Source organism: Pipra filicauda, unplaced genomic scaffold, assembly GCF_003945595.2.
Source record: "Pipra filicauda isolate LSUMZ 115617 unplaced genomic scaffold, ASM394559v2 scaffold101_size5749837_pilon, whole genome shotgun sequence".
NCBI classification, from domain to species: Eukaryota; Metazoa; Chordata; class Aves; order Passeriformes; family Pipridae; genus Pipra; species Pipra filicauda.
In genome coordinates, this window is record NW_024103452.1 from 1,050,205 (window position 1) to 1,070,633 (window position 20,429).

At 37.9% G+C, this 20,429-nt stretch overlaps 1 protein-coding gene across 5 annotated transcripts in view; it reads right to left on the bottom strand.

Annotated features, from left to right (window-relative positions):
* Positions 1 to 291: 291 nt before the first annotated feature.
* Positions 292 to 20,429, bottom strand: part of LOC114000632 — a 163,922-nt gene continuing 143,784 nt past the window's right edge. For 3 of the 5 annotated variants that reach the window (XM_039386882.1, XM_039386940.1, XM_027745078.2), the window contains 3 exons: positions 12,247 to 12,456; positions 2,300 to 2,444; positions 292 to 1,831 (listed from right to left, as the gene is read on the bottom strand). In XM_039386882.1, the coding sequence (XP_039242816.1) occupies positions 1,803 to 1,831; positions 2,300 to 2,444; positions 12,247 to 12,456 (384 nt within the window). In that variant the 3' untranslated portion in view covers positions 292 to 1,802. The remainder of the gene's footprint in view (positions 1,832 to 2,299; positions 2,445 to 12,246; positions 12,457 to 20,429) is intronic. The other 2 variants (XR_005565674.1, XM_027745080.2) reach the window with 2 other exon arrangements.

The window sequence follows — 20,429 nt, forward strand, 5'->3', positions numbered from 1 at the left end:
TCAGTCATGTTGAAAGACAAAACTGAGGCCAAGAAGATGCATATAGTATGATGCTGCCCACAGCATGCTGTCTTCTTGGTACAGTCGCCCAGAAACTGGAATAGGTTACAGATCACCATCTTAACTCACAGCACAGGGCAGTCATGAACACAGGCAATCCCAGCAGCCTCCACCATATTGTGTGTGTCATTAATTATTGTGGGGTAATTGGTATTACCCCAAAATCTGGTGTGAAAAGAGCAACGCTGCTCAGGTAGAAAAAATCCACAGAAAAATTCTGAGACTGAATGATTTCTTTTCAGTTAGTTTCTTTTTCAAAGTTATGTACAGCGGTTTAAAGGGTCAACAGGCATAGCAAACATTAAAAAGGCAATTTTATTCCTGTTATGACAGAGAGAAGTCATCCAAGTAATATCTGATGCAATAGAAGCCACACAAACAGCATCAGTTCTTGTAAATATTCAGAAGATTTAAACACCATTTCTGTCTGGGTGTAACTCATAAAATAACCACACACATATGCACATGCACACAAATAAATCGAGAAAAAAAAGAAAATAAACCAGAAAAAAAAAATGGAAACCAGATTGTTATCTTGCAAACCCAAAGAAAAACTGTTCTCAGGAGTGACATTTAAACATTCAGGTTACTACCTAACGTAATTCCCTGATTGTTCAGGTTACTACCTAATGCAATTTCCTGATTATTCAGGTGGATGAGAATCATAGATTTAAGTAACAAAAATAATCAACAATGCTCAATATATTGGGTAAGATCTTGCAAAGGTAAGTGGATCTGAAAAATTTTTCCCGTACCAGAGTGAACAAAGGGACACCAGAAAATCATACATGCTAGAAAAATGTCACTGATTACTAAGTTAATAGATTACAGCATTCTACAGAAATGATTCAAAATAGCAGTAAGGTGAGACTCTTCCCTTTTCCAACTGCATTTTCAGGACAAAAAGGATCCTACCACAGGGAAGACCAAGAGTCAGGGCACTGGCAGTCAGCCCTATATTTCTACACATGCCTCTGATTTAGGCGGCCTTGCACAAACGATTTCACCTTTCTTGCCTGTGTTCCCCTTCCCATCTTCTCCTTCTGTTGTCTCTCATAGTTCTTGCCTTTGTGGCATGGACTTAATTTCTGATGCATTTGTATGGAGCTAAATAGAATAGGCACTAACTGGTTCAAACCAATGAGCAAAACTTTAATACTACTAAGAAAGCATGAGGATAACCTCCAGGTTGCTTTAAGCTTCTGTAGCTCCCGGGGAAGCAGGTATGGCCATCATGAAGACCTCAGAAAAATGGTCTCTGGGATCTTGTAAATTTTGCAGCCTGTTGGGACTTGGTTACAGAACTGGAAGATGAAGCCATCATTGCTCGTCTTCTGGGCATTTTTGCAGTCTTGCAATTACAATCATGTTGTGCTTTGAATAATTACTGAAAATGCTGTCAATGTTTTCGTCATGAAACTTGAAAGACAAATAAGCAACATTTTCCCCACCACAGCTAGCAGGAACAAGCAAACCTGAGAAATTTAGGAGTGTCCCACAGTTTGGAAGGAAAAAAAATCATATGAAATAATGTTTGCATGATCTGTGATCTGATCCCATGAGCTCACCACACTGCAAAGCTTGTTGAAGCCACAGAAGAGCTACAAATGGAGCATTTGCGGGACAACACTTTACACACAGAGATGTGGTTGTCAGAAACATAAATCCTATCAGACAATAACCATACCATGGATGTGGATCAGGATGGAAACAACTTCATGGAATATGCATGACTGCAGGAACTAGCTCTTGTCAGAGACAACTGGATTTCCTGAAGATTAGAAAAAAGGATGCAGAGATAGACATTATGTAAATATACCAGTGACAGAGTATGACCTCCCTCCCCCAGCAAGAGAGATATTGGAGCAAGAACCCATAAAATAAATTGATCAGTTTTCCCTAAAAAGAATTTGTCGTGTGTGCTCAAGTGAACTTTCCAAGGTTTCTCTGTTAGCAGACAACATTACTGTGGATTTAAAAGTAACACGAGGTGCTTTTAACTGAACTTCACTCCTTAGAGGGCATTGGAAAACTAACAGGACACAGTCAATGAAACTACCCAAGGATGAAGACACACTGGAAAACACAGCTGCGAAATTTCAGCTCTAACTGATTGCACCCTAGTCTTCCCAAGAGAAACTGTATTTTCAAATGATTTGTTTTCTTCTATCTCTCCCATCATTTTATGCTTAGGTATCAGTAGTGTTCTTCAGCTAGGTACAGCAACTGATCATAATACCTTCCCACCTTGCTGTACTCTTTTTCTTCTCCCTCAGCTTGATGAGTGTAGATGTACACAGCACATTATCCATTTTACTTATGGGCTCCTGGGTTGTGTTCATTTCATTACACAAAAGACTTTCTTCGCTAATATCACCAAACGCCTGAAAAACAGAACAGACAAAACCAACATATTATTATGTCAGTATTCAGTGGAATATCAGAGGGAACATAGATGACTTTGATTACCCTTCCCCACCCCTGTCTTCTTGCTTTCAAAATATCACAGTTTAGAAGCTTCTGTGTGTGTGAAATTTTATTCTGTCATACTAATAACCCAGCTTAGCAGCAGCTTACAGTTTAGCTTTCATGGTTCAGTTCCACTCCTAGGCTTATAACAATTTTTCTAACAGTTCTGCCAAAATATTATAAAGTAAAACTTACTGTAAATGTATTCACTAATGCAGATAGAGCAGTGAGATTAACAATTTAAACACATGTGAAATGTGAATTTGCCTAATTTTTCTCACTCTAAATGCTTAAGTAAAACAGTGGAATGGGGATTTTTACGCCCGTTGCTTTAATAGTTTCTTCCTATGATGTTCTTGACACATGGAGAAGATTTGAGTGAATAAAGAATAGGCCCTCAAAGAAGAAAATCGTGGCCATGAGGACATGATGTTATAGGACTGGAAACTGGTTATAAAGCCATGACTCCGCTTCAGATTCAGCTCAGTTCATTAGTAGTTACTTCATCACGTCAGATCCTCAGCTTGTGTAATGTGGGTGGCATTTTGCACAAGAGTGCCCTGGCTCTGATTGTTTTCATGTTTTAGAATGCCCATATAAGAAAAATTTTGCTCAGATGAGTGTGAGGAGAAATCAAATTTCAGATACTGAAAAGTAACTGAGCCTCAGCTCTCTCTAGCTGCCGTTACTCAAATATTAGCACAAAAAAGCAGGTTACTCCAATAATGTTTTAAAGAATTTTGCTATTCTCAAACTGGTTTAGCACAGCTGTAATAAATTAAACAAACACAGGTATATGTACCAGAATAACCTCTAATTTCTATTGTATTTTTTTGCGTATTTCTAAAATCTATCTGTTGACATAGTTTACAATCATTATTGTACTTCTGGGTTTGATACACTGTGAAGCAAGGAAGTGGTGTTACCTCTGGAATAGAGGGATACAGACAATGCAGGGGATATTCCCCACCTCACATGAAAACGTGACTAAACGCTGGAGTGGTCTTGTACATCCTACATCCTAGGCAAGTTTCTTTATACCATGCTATTCTTTCTTCTCAGCTAGATACCAATTACACAGAACAGCTACTACTTTATTTTTTGTTTTAGTCTTTCAAACTAGAGATAGTCCAGTTTTAGGTTGTCCAAAGTTGTTTCTCTCATGGCATAAAGATACAACAGAGTCATGGCAGAGCTTCATAGCAATGCTTTTGTATTACATGAAGTTCAAGAAGACAGAAGACAAAATAGGGGCCTGTAGCATCAGTGAGCTAACAGAAAGAGAAATATTTTTCCAGTTGCAATAATCTGAGAAGAAAAATGTGGAAGTATCATCAGGGTATACTTAATTAGGAGATCTAATCCTAATTCCCCAGAACTTGGAACACTAAATTCATTTAATTTCATAGAATTGTTTAGCTTGGAAAAGATCTTTAAGATCATTGAGTACAGCCGTAAACCTAACTCCATCAAGTCCACTACTAAACCATGTCCCTGAATGCCACATCTACATGTCTTTTACATGCCTCCAGGAATGGTGACTCAACCACTTCCCTGGACAGCCTGTTCCAGTGCCTGATAACCCTTTCAGGTTGTCAAGAAATTTGTCCTAATATCTAAACTAAACCACCCTTGGTGCAACTTGAGGCCATTTCCTCATCCTGTCGCTTGTTGCCTGGGAGAAGAGACCGACCCTCATCCATCTACAATCCCCTTTCAGGTAGCTGTAGAGAGTGATAAGGTCTCCCCTGAGTGTCCTTTTCTCCAGGCTAAACAATCCCAGCTCCTTCAGTTGCACCTCATAAGACTTGTTTCTATGCAAAAAAAGAGGACTGGGATATTTAGAGTTCACTGGAAAAGCTTTTCCTTTGGTGTTGGTTAAGACATACCAAGAGCTCTTTAAAATCTGATCATTTACATAACCAGCATGCCTGACTGAAGCAATAGAACCCTTTGCTACAATTAAGGTGCTACCATTTGCTTGTGTACTTTAAACTGAAGCTTGTACAGATATATCAGATTTTTAGACTTGATCAGAAGTTGTACAGAGTTATGTTCTTAAATTAAAGTCCAGGTTGTTGTTTCTGAGAGTGACTTAGTAGCAGTAACCTTATGGTTAATCAACCATGTAGTAAAGTTCACTGTGCACTTACTGTAGTGTAATTATAAAGTGAGCAAAAATATAATTGATGCATTTTGTCAATCTGTGTAGCTGCAAGGTACTTTTTAAAAGGTTATTTTTTTATTCGGATAAAATAAATTAATGCTGTTTTGGCAATTATCCTTTGACTTCAGAGATTTTACTGCTGATTCAGGTAAAACTATGTGATAGATGAATAAAGATTATAACAATTTAAAACTACAAAAAACCTTCCACAACAAACAGTGGCTCTGCCCTTGCAGCATAAAATCATTCTGAAAAATCACTGAAAATACAGTAAATCTTAGTGTTTAAAGTAGTTTGAAACTGAAAGGGATTTTTTTAATACAAAATAGCACTTCTAAAGTGCCTCAATTACTAGCACTGTTGTTTGTTATACAGCACAACTACAGTGCTATGACAGGATTTTTTCTGTGAGCATTGGCTCAGACAGTGGATGAGCTTGAACTTGCTTCCATCCCATCTGTGAACAACTGAAGGAGACAGCTCTAACTCTTCAGCCCCCATGGAAAAAGAAATTAAAATACCCATGAAAATAATATCTTTGTTGGTTAGGTATGTCATCTTTGCTCCTTATCCCATGTTCTCTGCAAGTAATGAAGAATCAGTATGATTTAAAATTGTGTATTCATATACAGAACATGGCTATAAGGCTGTAGTTCTGGTATTTCAGTAATTTTTTGGCTACCTGAAAGCCTGTGAATGCAGCCAAAAGCCAGCGGTGGACCTGTCTCATCCCTTTTATAGTCCTTCTATCACAGCACAGTCCCCACAGCAGATAAGTGGGACATGGCAATTTGAAGGAAATAAATCTTTTTGCACATGACCCTGTGAGTTTCCGGGGTGTAGAATATATAGAACCTGGGATTTGTAGAAAACGAGGGAGATGAGAAATGGCCACATGCTGCAAGGCTGCTTCCTACGTTTCCACCCTGTTGCATGTAGTAACATAATCTTGACTGCAGTTGATAGTAGATTCATAGACACTGTTCCCATTTAAAACTATACCACTATGTACTGGGAAAAAAGTAAGGACCTAATCTTATACTTGACAGGGAAAACAATGTGAAACAGAAGGTATGAAGACATAACTACTTCCTGACTGAGACACATTGTGCACATCCACTTCATCTGCAGCAGATGGATTGGCTTAGCCCCTACAAGTGCACAGAGCAACAGACTGGGTCCAATTCAGGACAGGGTTCACATGTCACGTGTGAGATGAGCTGAATCAATTTAAGAAAAAAGCATACAAGCACAAGATTTCTCCATGAAAACTGTTTTTCTTGTTCTCATCTTTTCAGCAGGATGGAAAGCACTGCCTGGACAACTAATTTCTTTCTTAAACTGATTATCTTTAATTGAATTATAGCATTAAAGGAGAAATATATACTGGTAAAAATATCTTAAAACAGTCTGATTTACTTCTTATTTGCAGTGGAACTAGCTATACTGCCATGATCCTCAACAAAAGGGCTGTAAGTTTTCAGCCTGTACTTCTTCAAATGCCTATATCCATGGGAGTATCTCTCAGATTTTACCATGTATAATTCCCAACTGAACCTCAGTGCATGTCAAGAGGGATCATTCTCCCACTGAATGAAGTTGCAAAGTATTATTCATTTTCTATGGGACAAGATTAAATCTCAGAATTAGGCAGACAGCATGTGGTGAAGCCTACTCAACCCAGGAGTATGTACACACCTGCATGCGTTAATGTGGGTGGAATCACTTTTGTGAAGGACAAATCATTTGCTGTTAATCCCTACTTTTACAGGGATCTCCAGGAAACAAACTCATAAACTGGCTATGTTTGTGGATAGCCTTGACACGACGCTGCTGAAGCCAGCTAAAGTGGGTCAGTTTACACCAAATAATTGCCTTTGCCCAGCCTCTCCTCAGCCAAGGAGTCCTCACCCACTCACCATGGCTGACCCAGCTTATGGAAAGGCCAGAGCTGTGCTGTTCCCTCTGTGGTGTCTGGTGAGATGATGAAGCTGTGTGATGGTGAAGTCATTAGGTAGTGTACCAACCTCAGCTACTGGGCTGAAGTGATCCTCCCTCTTTCTCTTCTCCATAAACCTTTAGCGACTACTAAGTCATGAAGAGTTATAAAGAGTGAGACTCTTTATGAAAACAGCATGTGGGGCTTTGGCAGTAAACTTGGCCAATTTATTCCCTTAATGAAATTAGAGCCAGAAAAAGCTGCACTCACATGCATAAACTGCATTGAAGTCAACTTCATGGCTTAGGCACATACGGGAAAAAAATAGGGACCAATATTCATATCAACACTGTGTACAAAAAAACAAATTTGTGGAATTAAGAATAAAACATGAGGCAATTTGTTGACTTGCCCAGGGAATATATGGGAGTGACAAATGTGTAGATTATTCTAAGGTTGTTTTTTACTGTCATTATCAGATCCAAGAACTGTATATAAAAGCATGCAGTTCTTCACATGCTAAAAGTATAGTTTGCTCAAACAATTCTAAAATATTCAGTATTCTTAAGATTAAATATCTGAATATTGCTTCTGAAGGAACAGCTGTCAGCTTAAATCTAAAGTCTAGTTTGTTTACTGGCTGTATTTTATATCTGTTAGAAAATGACACCAAATGGCAATAAAATTGTTGTAAGTATTCTACTGGGGAATATAAATGCCCTTTGGTTACAGTGTACATATCTTTATACATAATTCCAGTATATTTTCCCTAGAATTATGTTAAATATGTAAAAAGCCTTTTCTCATAAAGGTAAAAATGCTAGATGTTTCCAAGCTGTAATTTAGCATTAGTGTCAAGATTGCTTCTGAAAATAAGCTACGGTTACTGTTTCATTCTTTTTAAGTGTCACTCAGCATATCATATCTGATCTTGTATTCAAAATAAACTTATATGATTTTATTCACTTTTCCAGAAGTGCAAGAGGGTTTAGACATAATTTATAGCATATGGATTGATGTAAATAGCTTAAACTAAGTAATTGGCTAGTCACCTACGCTGTCTTATCCTATTACTACGAGGTGCTTTTCAAGTAATTAGGGAAAACAGATCTCTTTTATGCAGTAAGTTTAAATTGGATGAATCCTTGACATTTGTGAAGGCTTATTTGACAGATAAAATCATACTATACAAAAACTTTCTCTACAATGCTGAGGTTTACTAGGCCTATAATAAGAAACTGATTTTTTATTGAGTTAAAGAGACTTATCTTTGTCCTTTTAATAAGAAATCAACTCCAGTCAGCAAAAGTTGAGATAAAAATCACCAAGTTGGTGTTATCACCATGTAGACAGCAAATAAATACCACTATCATTAACTTTTCTGTGCATGGATTTAAAATACATTTAAAATGCTAAAATTCAATAATTTCCTGTATATTAAAATAACATCAGACTAATGAATATAGAAAAGCATGAAAAAATGATTTATTTTGAGAAGGTCATTCCTTGGTTAGCCAAGACTTAAATTGAATTACTATAAAGGAGAAATATATCATAGGTAAAAAGGAAAATGGTTTTTACTGCATGTGAATTCTTTAAGTTTTACAATGCTTATGATAAAAGGACTGCACCTACAAGTTTAACCTCCATAATTTTTATACTGCACATTTAAAAAAAAAATCTTTCTATTTAACATTTTTAGGGCAATTTATACATGCCACCTGGTACTTAATGCTCCTTTTAAAACAGTTAGTTTTGCCTCATATTTATGAAACCTATAAAACTACTTTTCATACCAAGCATGAAATTTCTAGTTATACCAGGAAAGTTGGAGTTCTAATGACTATATCACACTTAAAGTTTTAAATATTTTAAAGAGGTTATTGCATATAGAGGCATTTTTTCCAGCTAGTACTTCTACACACAGCACTAAAAAACTGGCCTTACTTATTGGAAAAAAAAAAAAAGGAAATTATTAGTAAATTTAGTGGTTTGGCTCCTTGGATAAAATTAAGTTCACATTGAATTGCTTTGCTGAATTAGGGCTATAAGAAAATCTTGCTTTGACTGAAATATAGAATAGTAGGATGAGGTTGTAAATATAAAGTGAATTCCTTATGAGCATCCAAGGACTTTACAGCAAGATTATGCAAAATTTCTCTTATGCCTGCCAAACAACATCTGCAGATACAGAAACATATCTGAGGTTGAAGTCACCAAGAGCTGAACACACAAATTTGAGAAAGAATTTGGCCTGGTGATTTCAATACTGTTCTCATGCTAGTCAGTTTGGCAAGCAATACACTGCCTCAGATCTCGCGAGCCTACACACGCACCTCAGTCAGCTGAATGCTAAGAAGCTACTGCTTATGTGGTGGTGCCCTCTGAACAATGTCTACATTTGCAGAGGCTTTTTCAAAATTATCATAATATCTGTGCTGTTTTCTGCCAAATTGCTCACGTCTTCCTATTATACATATTTCTGAAGAACACCTACCAACATCAGCAACCGTCATGCTGTAATGGCACAAAGCATTACACACCTGATGAGGAGATCTTAGTCCCCAGATGCTTGAATTATGAGATTCCACTGCAATAATTAGGAATAAGTGTTATGGCTCTTTCAGGTATGATTCCTGAAAGTCACATAAACTAAAAGTCAGTCTTTTCATTTTGTTATCTTCAGAGTTTGCCTTCAGAGTTTCTTAATAAAAGTGAACAAACAAATAAAAGGTTACACTGAAATAATTAAATTTTCACCCTTGGTATGTTACTGTAACAAAAAGCATGATTGTTTTGCAGGAAGAAGGTGCATGTAACCCCCAGTTCCTAGATGTTGTTGAATTACTCCTTGTGTTCTACAGGCACTAGTCCAGCTAGAAGAGAGGAAGAATAAGTGAAAGTCGGTTGTTTTCTTGCTCTGTGGACTCTGCAGACAAGGCAGATGTATATACAATGGTAGGACATGTCACTATTGCTGTAGACCTCTCCTGTTCTTACAGACCATGTTCCTATGGTCCCAAGACAGCACTTTGTACAAATATCTTGTCTCTGGTGAGGAGAAAGAGGCTTGCTGATCTTGAAGAAAGAGGAAAGGCAACTGTCTATGACAGAGATAGAGAATCGGTCACAATCTCTGCCCTCACAAATGTGGAAGAAGAGCCCTTCCTCCTTCACCACTGCTGGAATGGTGAGGAGAGGAACAAAAAGCCCTTGTTTCTTCTGGTGAGGTGTTGTAATCATTCTGGCAGAAAACAGACAAGATTATGAAATTATATTATGTAGGCAAACTTCTAGAAAAGAGAAGTCTTATTTACACCAAAGAGTGATCCAAATAATTACATGGAAGCTGACAATGATTAAATTTAGAATAAGAGGAAAGTTCTGACCAAATAGACTGTAAGTATCCAGAAAAATCTTTCCATTGAATCACTGGGAACAAAATACCTAAACTAGACTAGAGTTAGGTAAACTAAACTACTTGAGTCTTTAGAACTAGCTCTAAATATTCAAACTTAATATTTATACACAATAAGTTGTGAACAGAGGCAGGAGACTGAAAAGATTATCCCAAGAAGCCCAGGTAGCCTTTCATCTCCTACACCTTAAAAGCTATACATAAGGGTGCAATGCAACCCTTCAGCTCTAAAAAATTTTCTAACCCCACTCAAATACCACTGCTTGTCTGGCTTCAGCAGAGGCAAAAACACTTGTTCCTGAGGGGTGACAACAGCAGCAAGTGGTAAAGCTCAGGTATATTTTACCCCATGGCAGCAAACTTCTCACTAGTCAGTGGATAGTTTTAAAGTTTGTTAAACAGTCTTAATTTGGAACTGAAGTAGAAAGCTCTGACCTATAAAATACACAAATGTATAATTACATCTGTTATTAGCTAAATGTAAGATCTGTATATAGGTTTTACGGCAATTATTACTTAAGCACATTTCTTACATGTAATTGTATTTAGTTCTACAAGTAAAAATGCTGTAAAGCGTGCATTGATCCTCTAAATTAGACATGCAGCTTTCAGGATGATGACATAAGACTCAGTCATGTGGATTTTAGGGATAGATTATGTTGTGATCTGGTGCAGGAAACTATAAAGAAGTGGCTTGAGCATCCTTATTGTGCAGTGCTCACTTTGTCGATGCTGGAAGCTTGTCAAAAACTCACCTGGGAAAACAAAACTACATTTTATGGGAGTGCATTTCTCCTCTCTCAGAAATACAGAAGGGATTAATGAACTGTACCAGTGCACTGGGATAAGATTGCCTTGGGTGTTCAAAGAGTCTCCTTCCACAGCCTTGTGAAGTTGAATGAAACCTCTCAGCTAAAAAGCTGGAAGAACTTAATTGGGAAAAAACATTCCACAAAGAGCTACATTTGTAACAGGCACAAAGTAGGAATTGGGCTGTATTGTTGACTTCAACCAGGGAAAAGTGTTTAAGCAAAAGTCTAGGCAATTATTTATATGCGGAGCTTCTTCAAGAGACTTAGGCATGGACTTGGATTTGCTGGTTTCTTTGTTCCAGTAATTAAGTTCTACTTCAGGTAGGCCACGTGCCTTCTCTTGTTTTCTTTGGCCAGTTTGAAGACTCTGGTGTCTTCACTCTGGTGAATCACAAGTTCCCTGGGCAGAAAATTATGTTTGGATTCCTTGAGGACAGTTTCCTTTAAATTAGATTTTCTTTAAAAAGTCAAGTAGGGAAAACACATTAAGAATAAAATCTTTAATAAAGGATAGAGCCTCGAAAAATTGAAACAAAGGAGCAGAAGCAATGTTTGTCTTATGCTGGAAAAAGGTACTTGAACCTCGATCTTAGAAGTGAGCTGTTGAAAACATTGTACTTTATAACTTCTGCCAGTGTTGGTAAAGAGATCTCCATTATGATGCTCCCAGTTCTTATCTGGGTAGGTAAAGTGATATTCTTTGACTTTACTTTCTCTTAAATGCCAATCTTTTTTTAATAGTCTCTCAACAGAAGACCAAAGGCAAAAAGGAAATGCAAATCTTCAAAGCACTTAGAATAAAAATGAAAAAACAAGGAACAAAATGCAGCCTATGAAACAAGTAATGGGTGATACTTCTCTTTAGTACCATCCTATATTGTCTTTTAGTGCACAAGCTGCTAAAAATCTGACAATATCCAGGATTGAATCTAAAACATGCAAGATGCCAGTAAGTAATCTATCTGTGCCTTAGCTCTGTGTATCTGAGGACGAACTAAGTGAATGACCATACTAGCTGTATAATAAATGTGCACAATACTTACTTTGTATATTTATATATATAATAATTCCTGTACAGAATGACTTTATGTGGTTCTAAGCGAAACATATTTATAAATAATCTCTATGTGTGTAGTTTCAATGTATATCTTACATAATTGCCTTTAAATGGCTCTATAAACAATCCTAAATTGCTACTTTGCACCACAAAAGCATTAACTCATTGACTTTACTGTTTCAGAGCAAGGTCTTCCTATGGAAGATTTCAGTGTGTATTTTGGGCAGGGTCAGGTAGGCCTGTTTTCCTGTTTTGATGCTGACCTAATTCTGAAGTGCTCCTCTTTGCCTTCAAAATCTCAGTGAGGAGCCTGCTTGGACCTACCTCAATGATAGCCCCATCAGGTAGCCGGAGGAAGTGCCTGTAGAGCTCCCGGAGGCCGCTGAGGTGAACGGTATACACAGAGACGTGAACAGTGGTGCTACCTTTCAAGCTGGCTGCAGAGTCCGGGATTTCATCCTGGTGCTGGAGGTCACAGCTGGAGACACCAGGCTGGCTGGCGTGGTCCTTCCAGATGTAATCAGACACTGCCACCTAGTGAGACAGAGGGTCCCCCCCGCCCCCAGACACACACACACACACACACACACACACACACACACACACACACACACACAGGGAGAGAGTCCCCCACCCCCCACCAAAGGAACATATTTAATTAACTTCTGGCAAGAGCTTAACCGATTTAAAATGATTTTACAATAAATCTGCAAAGCCTGTACCATATGCAGTGCTTGCACACAGTTCTCTACTACATATTTTTTTATGACATAGATCTAAATAGAGGAGATAGACAAATCCCTAGTGTATATTCTATAAAGTTAATTCTGCACAGATGAAGCTGTAATTGACTCCCGTATTAACCAAAAGTAGGGAGATCAAGCAGGGTAGGTTAAACAATAAAATGGCAATGCTGATTAAAAAAAAGAAAGCTTCCCAAGAATTTCATGAACAAGTATTTGTATTTCTCTCTCTTTGAGAAGCTTTTGTGCCTGTACCCACAAGCACTTTTTAGTCTCTGATCTCTGTATGGTATTAAAATAACCTTGTGCTGCTAACAGAATTGTAGATGAGGCAGAGTAAATAAGGTGTATTTTAATGTGTTGTGTAAAGCTAGTTTATTGACACAGTTACCTAGTTTCCTAGTTTGCTCTAAACATATTTGCTTTGGTAGGTTTTGTACCTCCCCGCATCAGTCAGAATTTCCATTTAGCCTTTTTTGTGTTAATTCTTTACACGAGCTGAACAGAATTCAATACTACAGACGGAACACAGCACACAGCTTAAGCACCCTTTATCCTTAAATGAAACTGAGGATGTGAAGCATTATTTTTATACTCCCCCTGAAGTGCAAGCTTTTTAACCCTCCACTTTTGCAAGACCTTTTTGTCACTCACTTTCTCCCATGAGATACTGATCCTGTTAATAGAAGGAAGGGATTGGTGATATTAGTACTTGCTTACAATCCACTGGCATGCTCTTCCCAAGCACTAGTTAATGTAGAGGAAATACCTCTTTTGCTGGCTTAGTATATGCCTTTTCTTTCAAGAAAAGGTATTACACTGCCTGAAATCATTGGAATTCCACTCTGAAGTTGGCTAAAGAAAAGCTCTAATTTAAGATAGGTATATCAAAACCTTCTTTTGCATAGTTTTGCTTTTACTTTTGGCTGAAATGAAGAGCTCAGATTCTTATAAGGGATCTCAAAAATCACCAGACACAAATTTTTCCCCTCACTTGGGAAAAGTTAGATTTAGCTCAGTTTGCTTGTGTTCCAGTTCATGTTTCCTTAGCTGTTCTTACGCATTACGAGGAATCCTGTAACTAGCACAGTGTGTCAATGCCACAATCCTGACGTGCATGCTGCTATTCTGAGCAACTGCCTTAGGAGAGGATTTGTTTTAGGTGAATTAAGAAACCAAGATCACGTACAGGAAATTATCTCCAATTCTTTTCCAGGAATGACGGAACAATAGGATACTTCATTTTAGCACCAGCTTCTATTTGCACCAGTCCTAATCAAATTTTTAGGTTTTAAAATGAGGAAAAGACATCTGAAATTTAAGGTAAAATAAGCACAGTCTGAATGTCCCACACCAATATCTCTGAGGATAAAAGGCTTCCATTCAGGACAACTCGTTAGGAACACACAGCAGTTGTACGGACAGGACAAGCCTTGCATTTTCTTCTGTCTAGCAGAAAGCATGTTTCACATGCCTGCCATACTCAGTGCTCTATAAGTACTAAGGTGGCCAATTCTGTCATGAAAGTAGGAAAGCAGCTTCCATTGGGACAGCGTTGGCTACAGCACGGACAAGCGGCTGCAGGAACTGTCACACCAGAGCTTGTGAAATGGGAACAAAGACCCTGCCATGGTTACCCCCCTTTCTCATCCCCATGTCTCACAACCAAGACCTCTGACCTGTCCAAGTCAAGACCACCAAACCTTGTGTCTCTTCCCTGATCTATGACTTCAGGAAGGAGAAGTGGCTGGGACACTCAGCTCAGAAACTCAGTCTTCAGCAAACACAGCAAACAGAATGATCTCTGTCGTGATCCTTCTTTTATGCCAGGTGCATTTTCACTTGTACTGCTAGCTTCCTTTCTGCAAAGTATTTTCTTACCTTCTGTCCCACACCTTCCCCTGCTTCTTCTCTGACCTTTATCTTATCCCACTTTCATTGAATCTGCTTGATCTTCTCTTGTGTTTGTCCCTACCAACCAGTAAGGGGCTTTTTTACCATGTTTTTTGCAAGTTGTGGATCCTTCCCTGTGAACACTGCATCTTAGCATCTTTTTGCTCATTTGAGCTGTGAGCTCTGGGGGCAAAGATATGCATGCTATGTTTGTCCAGCACAGAGGAGAGCATGGACCTTAGACCACCTTCCTGCAAATAAATTACTACCTATATTTTCAATCAGTGTCAGAGTTGAGTGTAATTTACGGCATAAAATTACTGTGCAGGGAGCCAAAGCCATGTCTCTCAAATCTTTGAGCAAACCTTCACCTTGCCAGGGCAAAGACCTCCTTTGGAAGTTCCTGGCTCCAGGTGCCATTCCTAGGGCACTATATCCATATGGGACCAGGTATGGCATGAGAAGTCTCTGCCTTGCTACCTCCCCGAGAGCAGACAATTCTGCAGGGTAGTGGGAGTACGCAGACCCCCCTGATCTGTTGTCACTTTTCAAGATCTAGTGAACTCCCTCTGAGGACTTTTATGTGACGAGCCAAGAGAACATGATGATATTGTTCAGCATGTCCTCCCCTCCCCAAAAGCACAGATTGATCATCAGACAACTGAGAGGGAAAAAACACCACCAAAACTGATCATGCGGTGCCGAGTTGCGTAGCTTTGGTCCAGGGTAGGCACAACTAGAAAGGAAGGAAACAGGATGCTTAGCTGGAACATCACCCATTGACCCTTCCTCAAAATCACCTAGTAGTGTGAGTTTGCCTGAAGGCAGCCTCTGAAATATGTGGTTGGATATAACAGTTGAAAACCAGCCTCAGGAAAGGAAAAAGCAGCACTGGGTGTGGTTGTGGATTTAGAGACCCCAGTTCAGAAGGACCCTTCAACTCCCTCCTTGCTAAAACCATCTGAAAGTATTTGGCAGACAGATGTCCACTGCCTTGAAACTTTCAAAACAAATTTCTGTGAAGTGATAGGTCACTAGAGAGCTGCTGTGGCCTACATAACCTGAAGTAAGCTCTAGAAGTAAACTCTACTGTCATCTGAAATTTCTATCATTAAGTTAATCAAAAATGTCCATTCATTTCTACAGGAATACAATATGAGTTAATAAATCCACAGAGACAGGCTAGTCAAGAGACTGTGCATATAGGACATGTCAGAGAAACTGAAGTTAGCAATGATCTAGATTCACAAGGGCTGACAAGAAACCACAAAATGCCACAGCAGTGTAAAGTAATCCTTAAATGAAATTCATCTTTCAGCAGAAAAACACATTAAGGATGGTAATTCAATGATAAAAGACGCAGGCCAGAACAGGTTCAAATGCTGAATATTTCACAACATAACTTAATTAAAGCGGGAGTGTGAGGCTGTTAATCACTTTATAATAGTTCAGCTTGAAATGAGGTCTGATGTGAATGCCCTTATAGTTTATTTGTTTATATTATTATAATCACAAAATGTTACATTGACCTAATGTAAATGTCCAGTTTTCACTGGCCTTTATTATGTTGGCTTTTTTTTCTCCTTTTGATCATCCTATCTTTGTGCAAGTATGTGAAGGGAAGAACTGCGAGGAAGGGTCATAAATTTAGGTCAGACCAGATGATTCAGTAAGTCTCATGTGGTTTTAAGTCTTATTAATAATTTTAATACATTCTTCCTTGACAACAATTATTTCAATCACTGCTCCTTTAACGTATACTGTGATGTAAAAATACACAGGTTTTTAAAAGAATGGAACACGCTTCTCATATAAAGAAGGTAAATTATGTCAACCCTTTGAAAATTACAGTACATAACCTAGAACAAAAGACAAAAATACATATGTAAGTAAAAATACAAATGTACTTTGTTGTATAACTATATCATGCCATACCAAGTGTATAGAAATATGGTATTGAATTAGAACACGATAACATTTTAAACCCAAATATATTAATAAATGCATATTTATAAATATATTACACACTTGAGGCACATCCAAATAATATCAATATTTCCAACATCAGGTTACAGAAAATGCCATGCTAGTGCATAAAACGTACTATGACGTTTTCTATTGTTTGACAGTTTTTGTGCAAGAAGAAAGGAAAAAATATTTCCTCAGATTTTCTGAGCTAGAGTGGGAATAAGAAGTCTGACTTTTAGTGTCTTATAAAGAGGCATCAACATAAAAAAGTTCTTTTTAAAAAGTTGAGAAATATACATGTCTGTCCAAACACTTGATTATGATTAGTACTGATTCTTTACTGCTTGCAGCGTTATTATTAGCAATGTCATGTGAATCAATTCTAGCTTCATGCACTTCAAAATGTATAAAAAAATTGTTTGAAAAGATCATTCAAAGAAAATTCATAAAATGAGCAGTATGGACCAAACTCACCAGTTGAGAATGGGTGGAACTGAAAGCTGGTCATGACAAATAATAAGCAAAAGTTACAAACTGTTACCTTTAGGCAAAAGGGCAGAAGTGTTGAAATTATAGGGGAAAAAAAAAGACATCAAATATCGAGGGTGCTGTATTTACTTCAGATAACTTTCATAAACATGGTAAGTGCATTTTCTGTGGTAAGAGTTGTAAATATGGGAATTAATGTCCTGGAGGCAATCTTTGTTAAACCAGTGTAGCTCTACAACTAAAAAAAACCCAAAAGCTGGCTAGTGCTAACCTCCAGGGGAAGAACAGCATCCCTTAAGCATTTCAAACCCCATCTCTGACATGCTGTTGCTAAAAACCTTGTCAGCAACTCTGGGAAAAGAAGAATTTACATGGAAATGTCTAAAAACATGCTTCCCGCCTGTGTCAAAGGCACCTTGGTGGCATCTAGGTCTGGGTGAGGCTTTCACTGAACTTCGTGCAGAATTAGCTGTGACAGTGGGGAAGGTTCCCAAGCCACTGTAGGAAAGATGGGGTACTTTATAAGACGTGAAAACAAACTTGGCTTGAATAAATCATGAAATCAGAGAAATGGCAAGCAAAGGCATGAAGAAGCAAAGCTATTAGGACTACCAAAAGTCATACCATCATGAGAAAGTCATGACTAGTTACACCAATGCTCCCCATATTTAATCCTTACGTATATGAAGTATTTACACATACTCATACATATACACTGTACTTTGGTGGAGTGATAGTATGTGCTTTCATGCCTGGGGCAATAACAAAGCATGTAAATGTCTCAGTTTAGTGAAGGTCTTTGGTGAGCTGTTGGCAGAGGACCCATTACAGGCATGCATGATGTAACAGCCATACTCTGACCTCCAGAGCCAGATTGGCAGCAAATGCCTTTGAACCAGTGTGATATCCCCACCTATGACTGCCCTTAGTAATTCTGCAGATAGATAACTTGTTTCTAAATTGTCCTATTTATGAACATAATGGAACAGGATAATGGACCAGTAGTAGCTGGGAATTGTTTATTTCAGTCAAATTATGAATGCCTGAAGCATTGTTGTTACAGTCTTACCTGATTTAGTTAAATAAACTGACATGAACAGACTAAATGATGAAAATAACCATATACAGAGGATAACTTCTTTGTAAATGACTAAAGAGAAATCTCAGAATAGATTTATGGAAAGCTGCTTAGCATCAGAATACTAGGAAACAGCAGAGGATCTTCTTGTTTCTGATTTGTGATAGCATCATATTTATGAATATGTCCAATGAACAGCAATGCAGATCTTTTCTAGAAGAGGATTTTCATCTCCTGCTTTTAGATGTTACAAAGTGTAGCCACATATTTCTTAGCCACAGTGTACTCGTTTCTAGTGTAGTCTGCTGCTTACCATCCCATCTTTTTAGCTCTAAATCTTCTGTGGTTATAAGTCTCCACATTTAAGTTGTTCTTAAAAAATATACAAATGTAGAAATAGACTCTTCCAAACAATAATAAATTTGGGGAAAAAAATGTCATCTGCAGAATTAAGTCAAGGAAAACTGACTCAATGCAGCAAAAACCTTAGTGAGTGAAAATTAAAGACCGCAGCTTTCTCGCATTTCCTTGTGCATAGCAGTGCCTTTGTCCATTGATTTGCCCTAAGGAAAGGAGATAAAATACATTCCCTTCCTATTCCAAAGAATCCTACTGTATTCCAAGCCCAGAATGGGTTTGGTTCAGATGGGCAGAAGAAATCTCTCTCCATGCCTCATTTCCCAAAAGTTATAAGGGATGCTGGAATCAGTTACTTAAGAAAGCATCTTCAGTAACTTCAGATAGACAGGATTTTATATACAAAAGTGTTTAGGAAAAGGTTTTTTTCCTGTGGAAGTCAGGATTTTAATGCATACAAGGGCATATCTGTGTAAATAAGAGCGTCTGCTATTCATTATCTGCTCATCAACATTTGTTATTCATTACTCATCTGTTTACAAATGTAATGCAGTCAGAAAGCAGAAATAATACTATATGACTTTGGTGACCAAACATACACCAGAAACAACAAATAGTAAATAGAGCCATGGAGCAGTTCAACTTATGGGATAAAATTTGCCCACAGACCACATTCTGCAAAAGTTTGTGAAAATAACCCTGACAGATCTGTAAACAACAATATATTTCAAAAATAATATGTAAATGGAAAACAAAGGAGCTAAGTTTGTCAATTAGTTTATTTGCAATGAGAATTTCATTTTATTTTTACTGTTTGGACTGATTAAATGCAGAGAAAAGACAGTTAGAAGAGATAAGTCTGTGTTCACAGATTTTCATTCGACATGTCCAAGACCCTGTGCATTCAAGATGTATGTCTGGGTATGAGATATGCATTTATTCATCTGTGAATTGCATCAGATAGACAGATCTGTTCCTGGTAGCTAAATAACATTTTTAAACCTGGATTACTATACAGACAGCAAATCAGCTGAGAACTTAAATACATTGGACTAGTGGCTTCTACTTGCATCGTCTTCAGCTTCAGAAAATTTCCTCCTATGAAGGCAGCAGAATAGTGCCAGTGGGGTAGAGCATAGTGTGAACAGTGGAGGGTATCTTTTGTCGAGTCTATGATCAAGTCTGAATTTTAATTTCTTTTTTTTTTTCCTTCAAACAATTGCAAAATTACTCTAGGTTTTAATAAGGATCAAAGTTTTCCTATTTTGCCTGCTTAGACCCAGCTTTCTTTTCAAGCAGATAGAATGGGGCTAGGAAAAAGAAGGTGAAAGTGAAAAGCAAACTTCAACACTTTGGTTAAACGTAAGTGAACATCTGTGAAGCATTGTTGCCCCCTTTTAGAAATACTGTAATTTTTCTCTGATCTTTCAATAGTCCTAATGAGTATACTGACTACTCCAGGACAGATATTAATTATTAGCAAACATTTACCACAGAAGCATGTAGAATCTCTCACTCACACCGCAGCCCCACTGTTCCAACATCTGTAGAGACAGGTAGAAATGGACTGCATGGAGAACAAAAAGTTAGCAATCTATGTTGAGATCAGAGTAAGAGCTGTATTAGCACATACATGTGGCTGTTTGCTTTAACTGTTTCTAAATTATCTTATCTAATTTTCCAAATAATCACCAGAAATCAGATGCTTTCTTGCAGACACCACAGCAGAGGTAGGCCACGGAGGAAGAACTGAAGGAAGAAAGTTTCACAGAGATCTTCCTGGTAGGGTAGAGGGTAGTAGAAGGGCCTGACATATTTGTGTAAGCTTTCAAGTTCCATGGCATTAAAACAAATGCTGGTTTCATTATGGAAAAGAAGGGAAGAAAATGAAGATGGCAGAGGTTTGGGTCTTCTGTTGTGATCAAGACTGGCATTCTCCATTCTCATCTCATTCCCTCTGCCATCTTCACCCCAAGGAT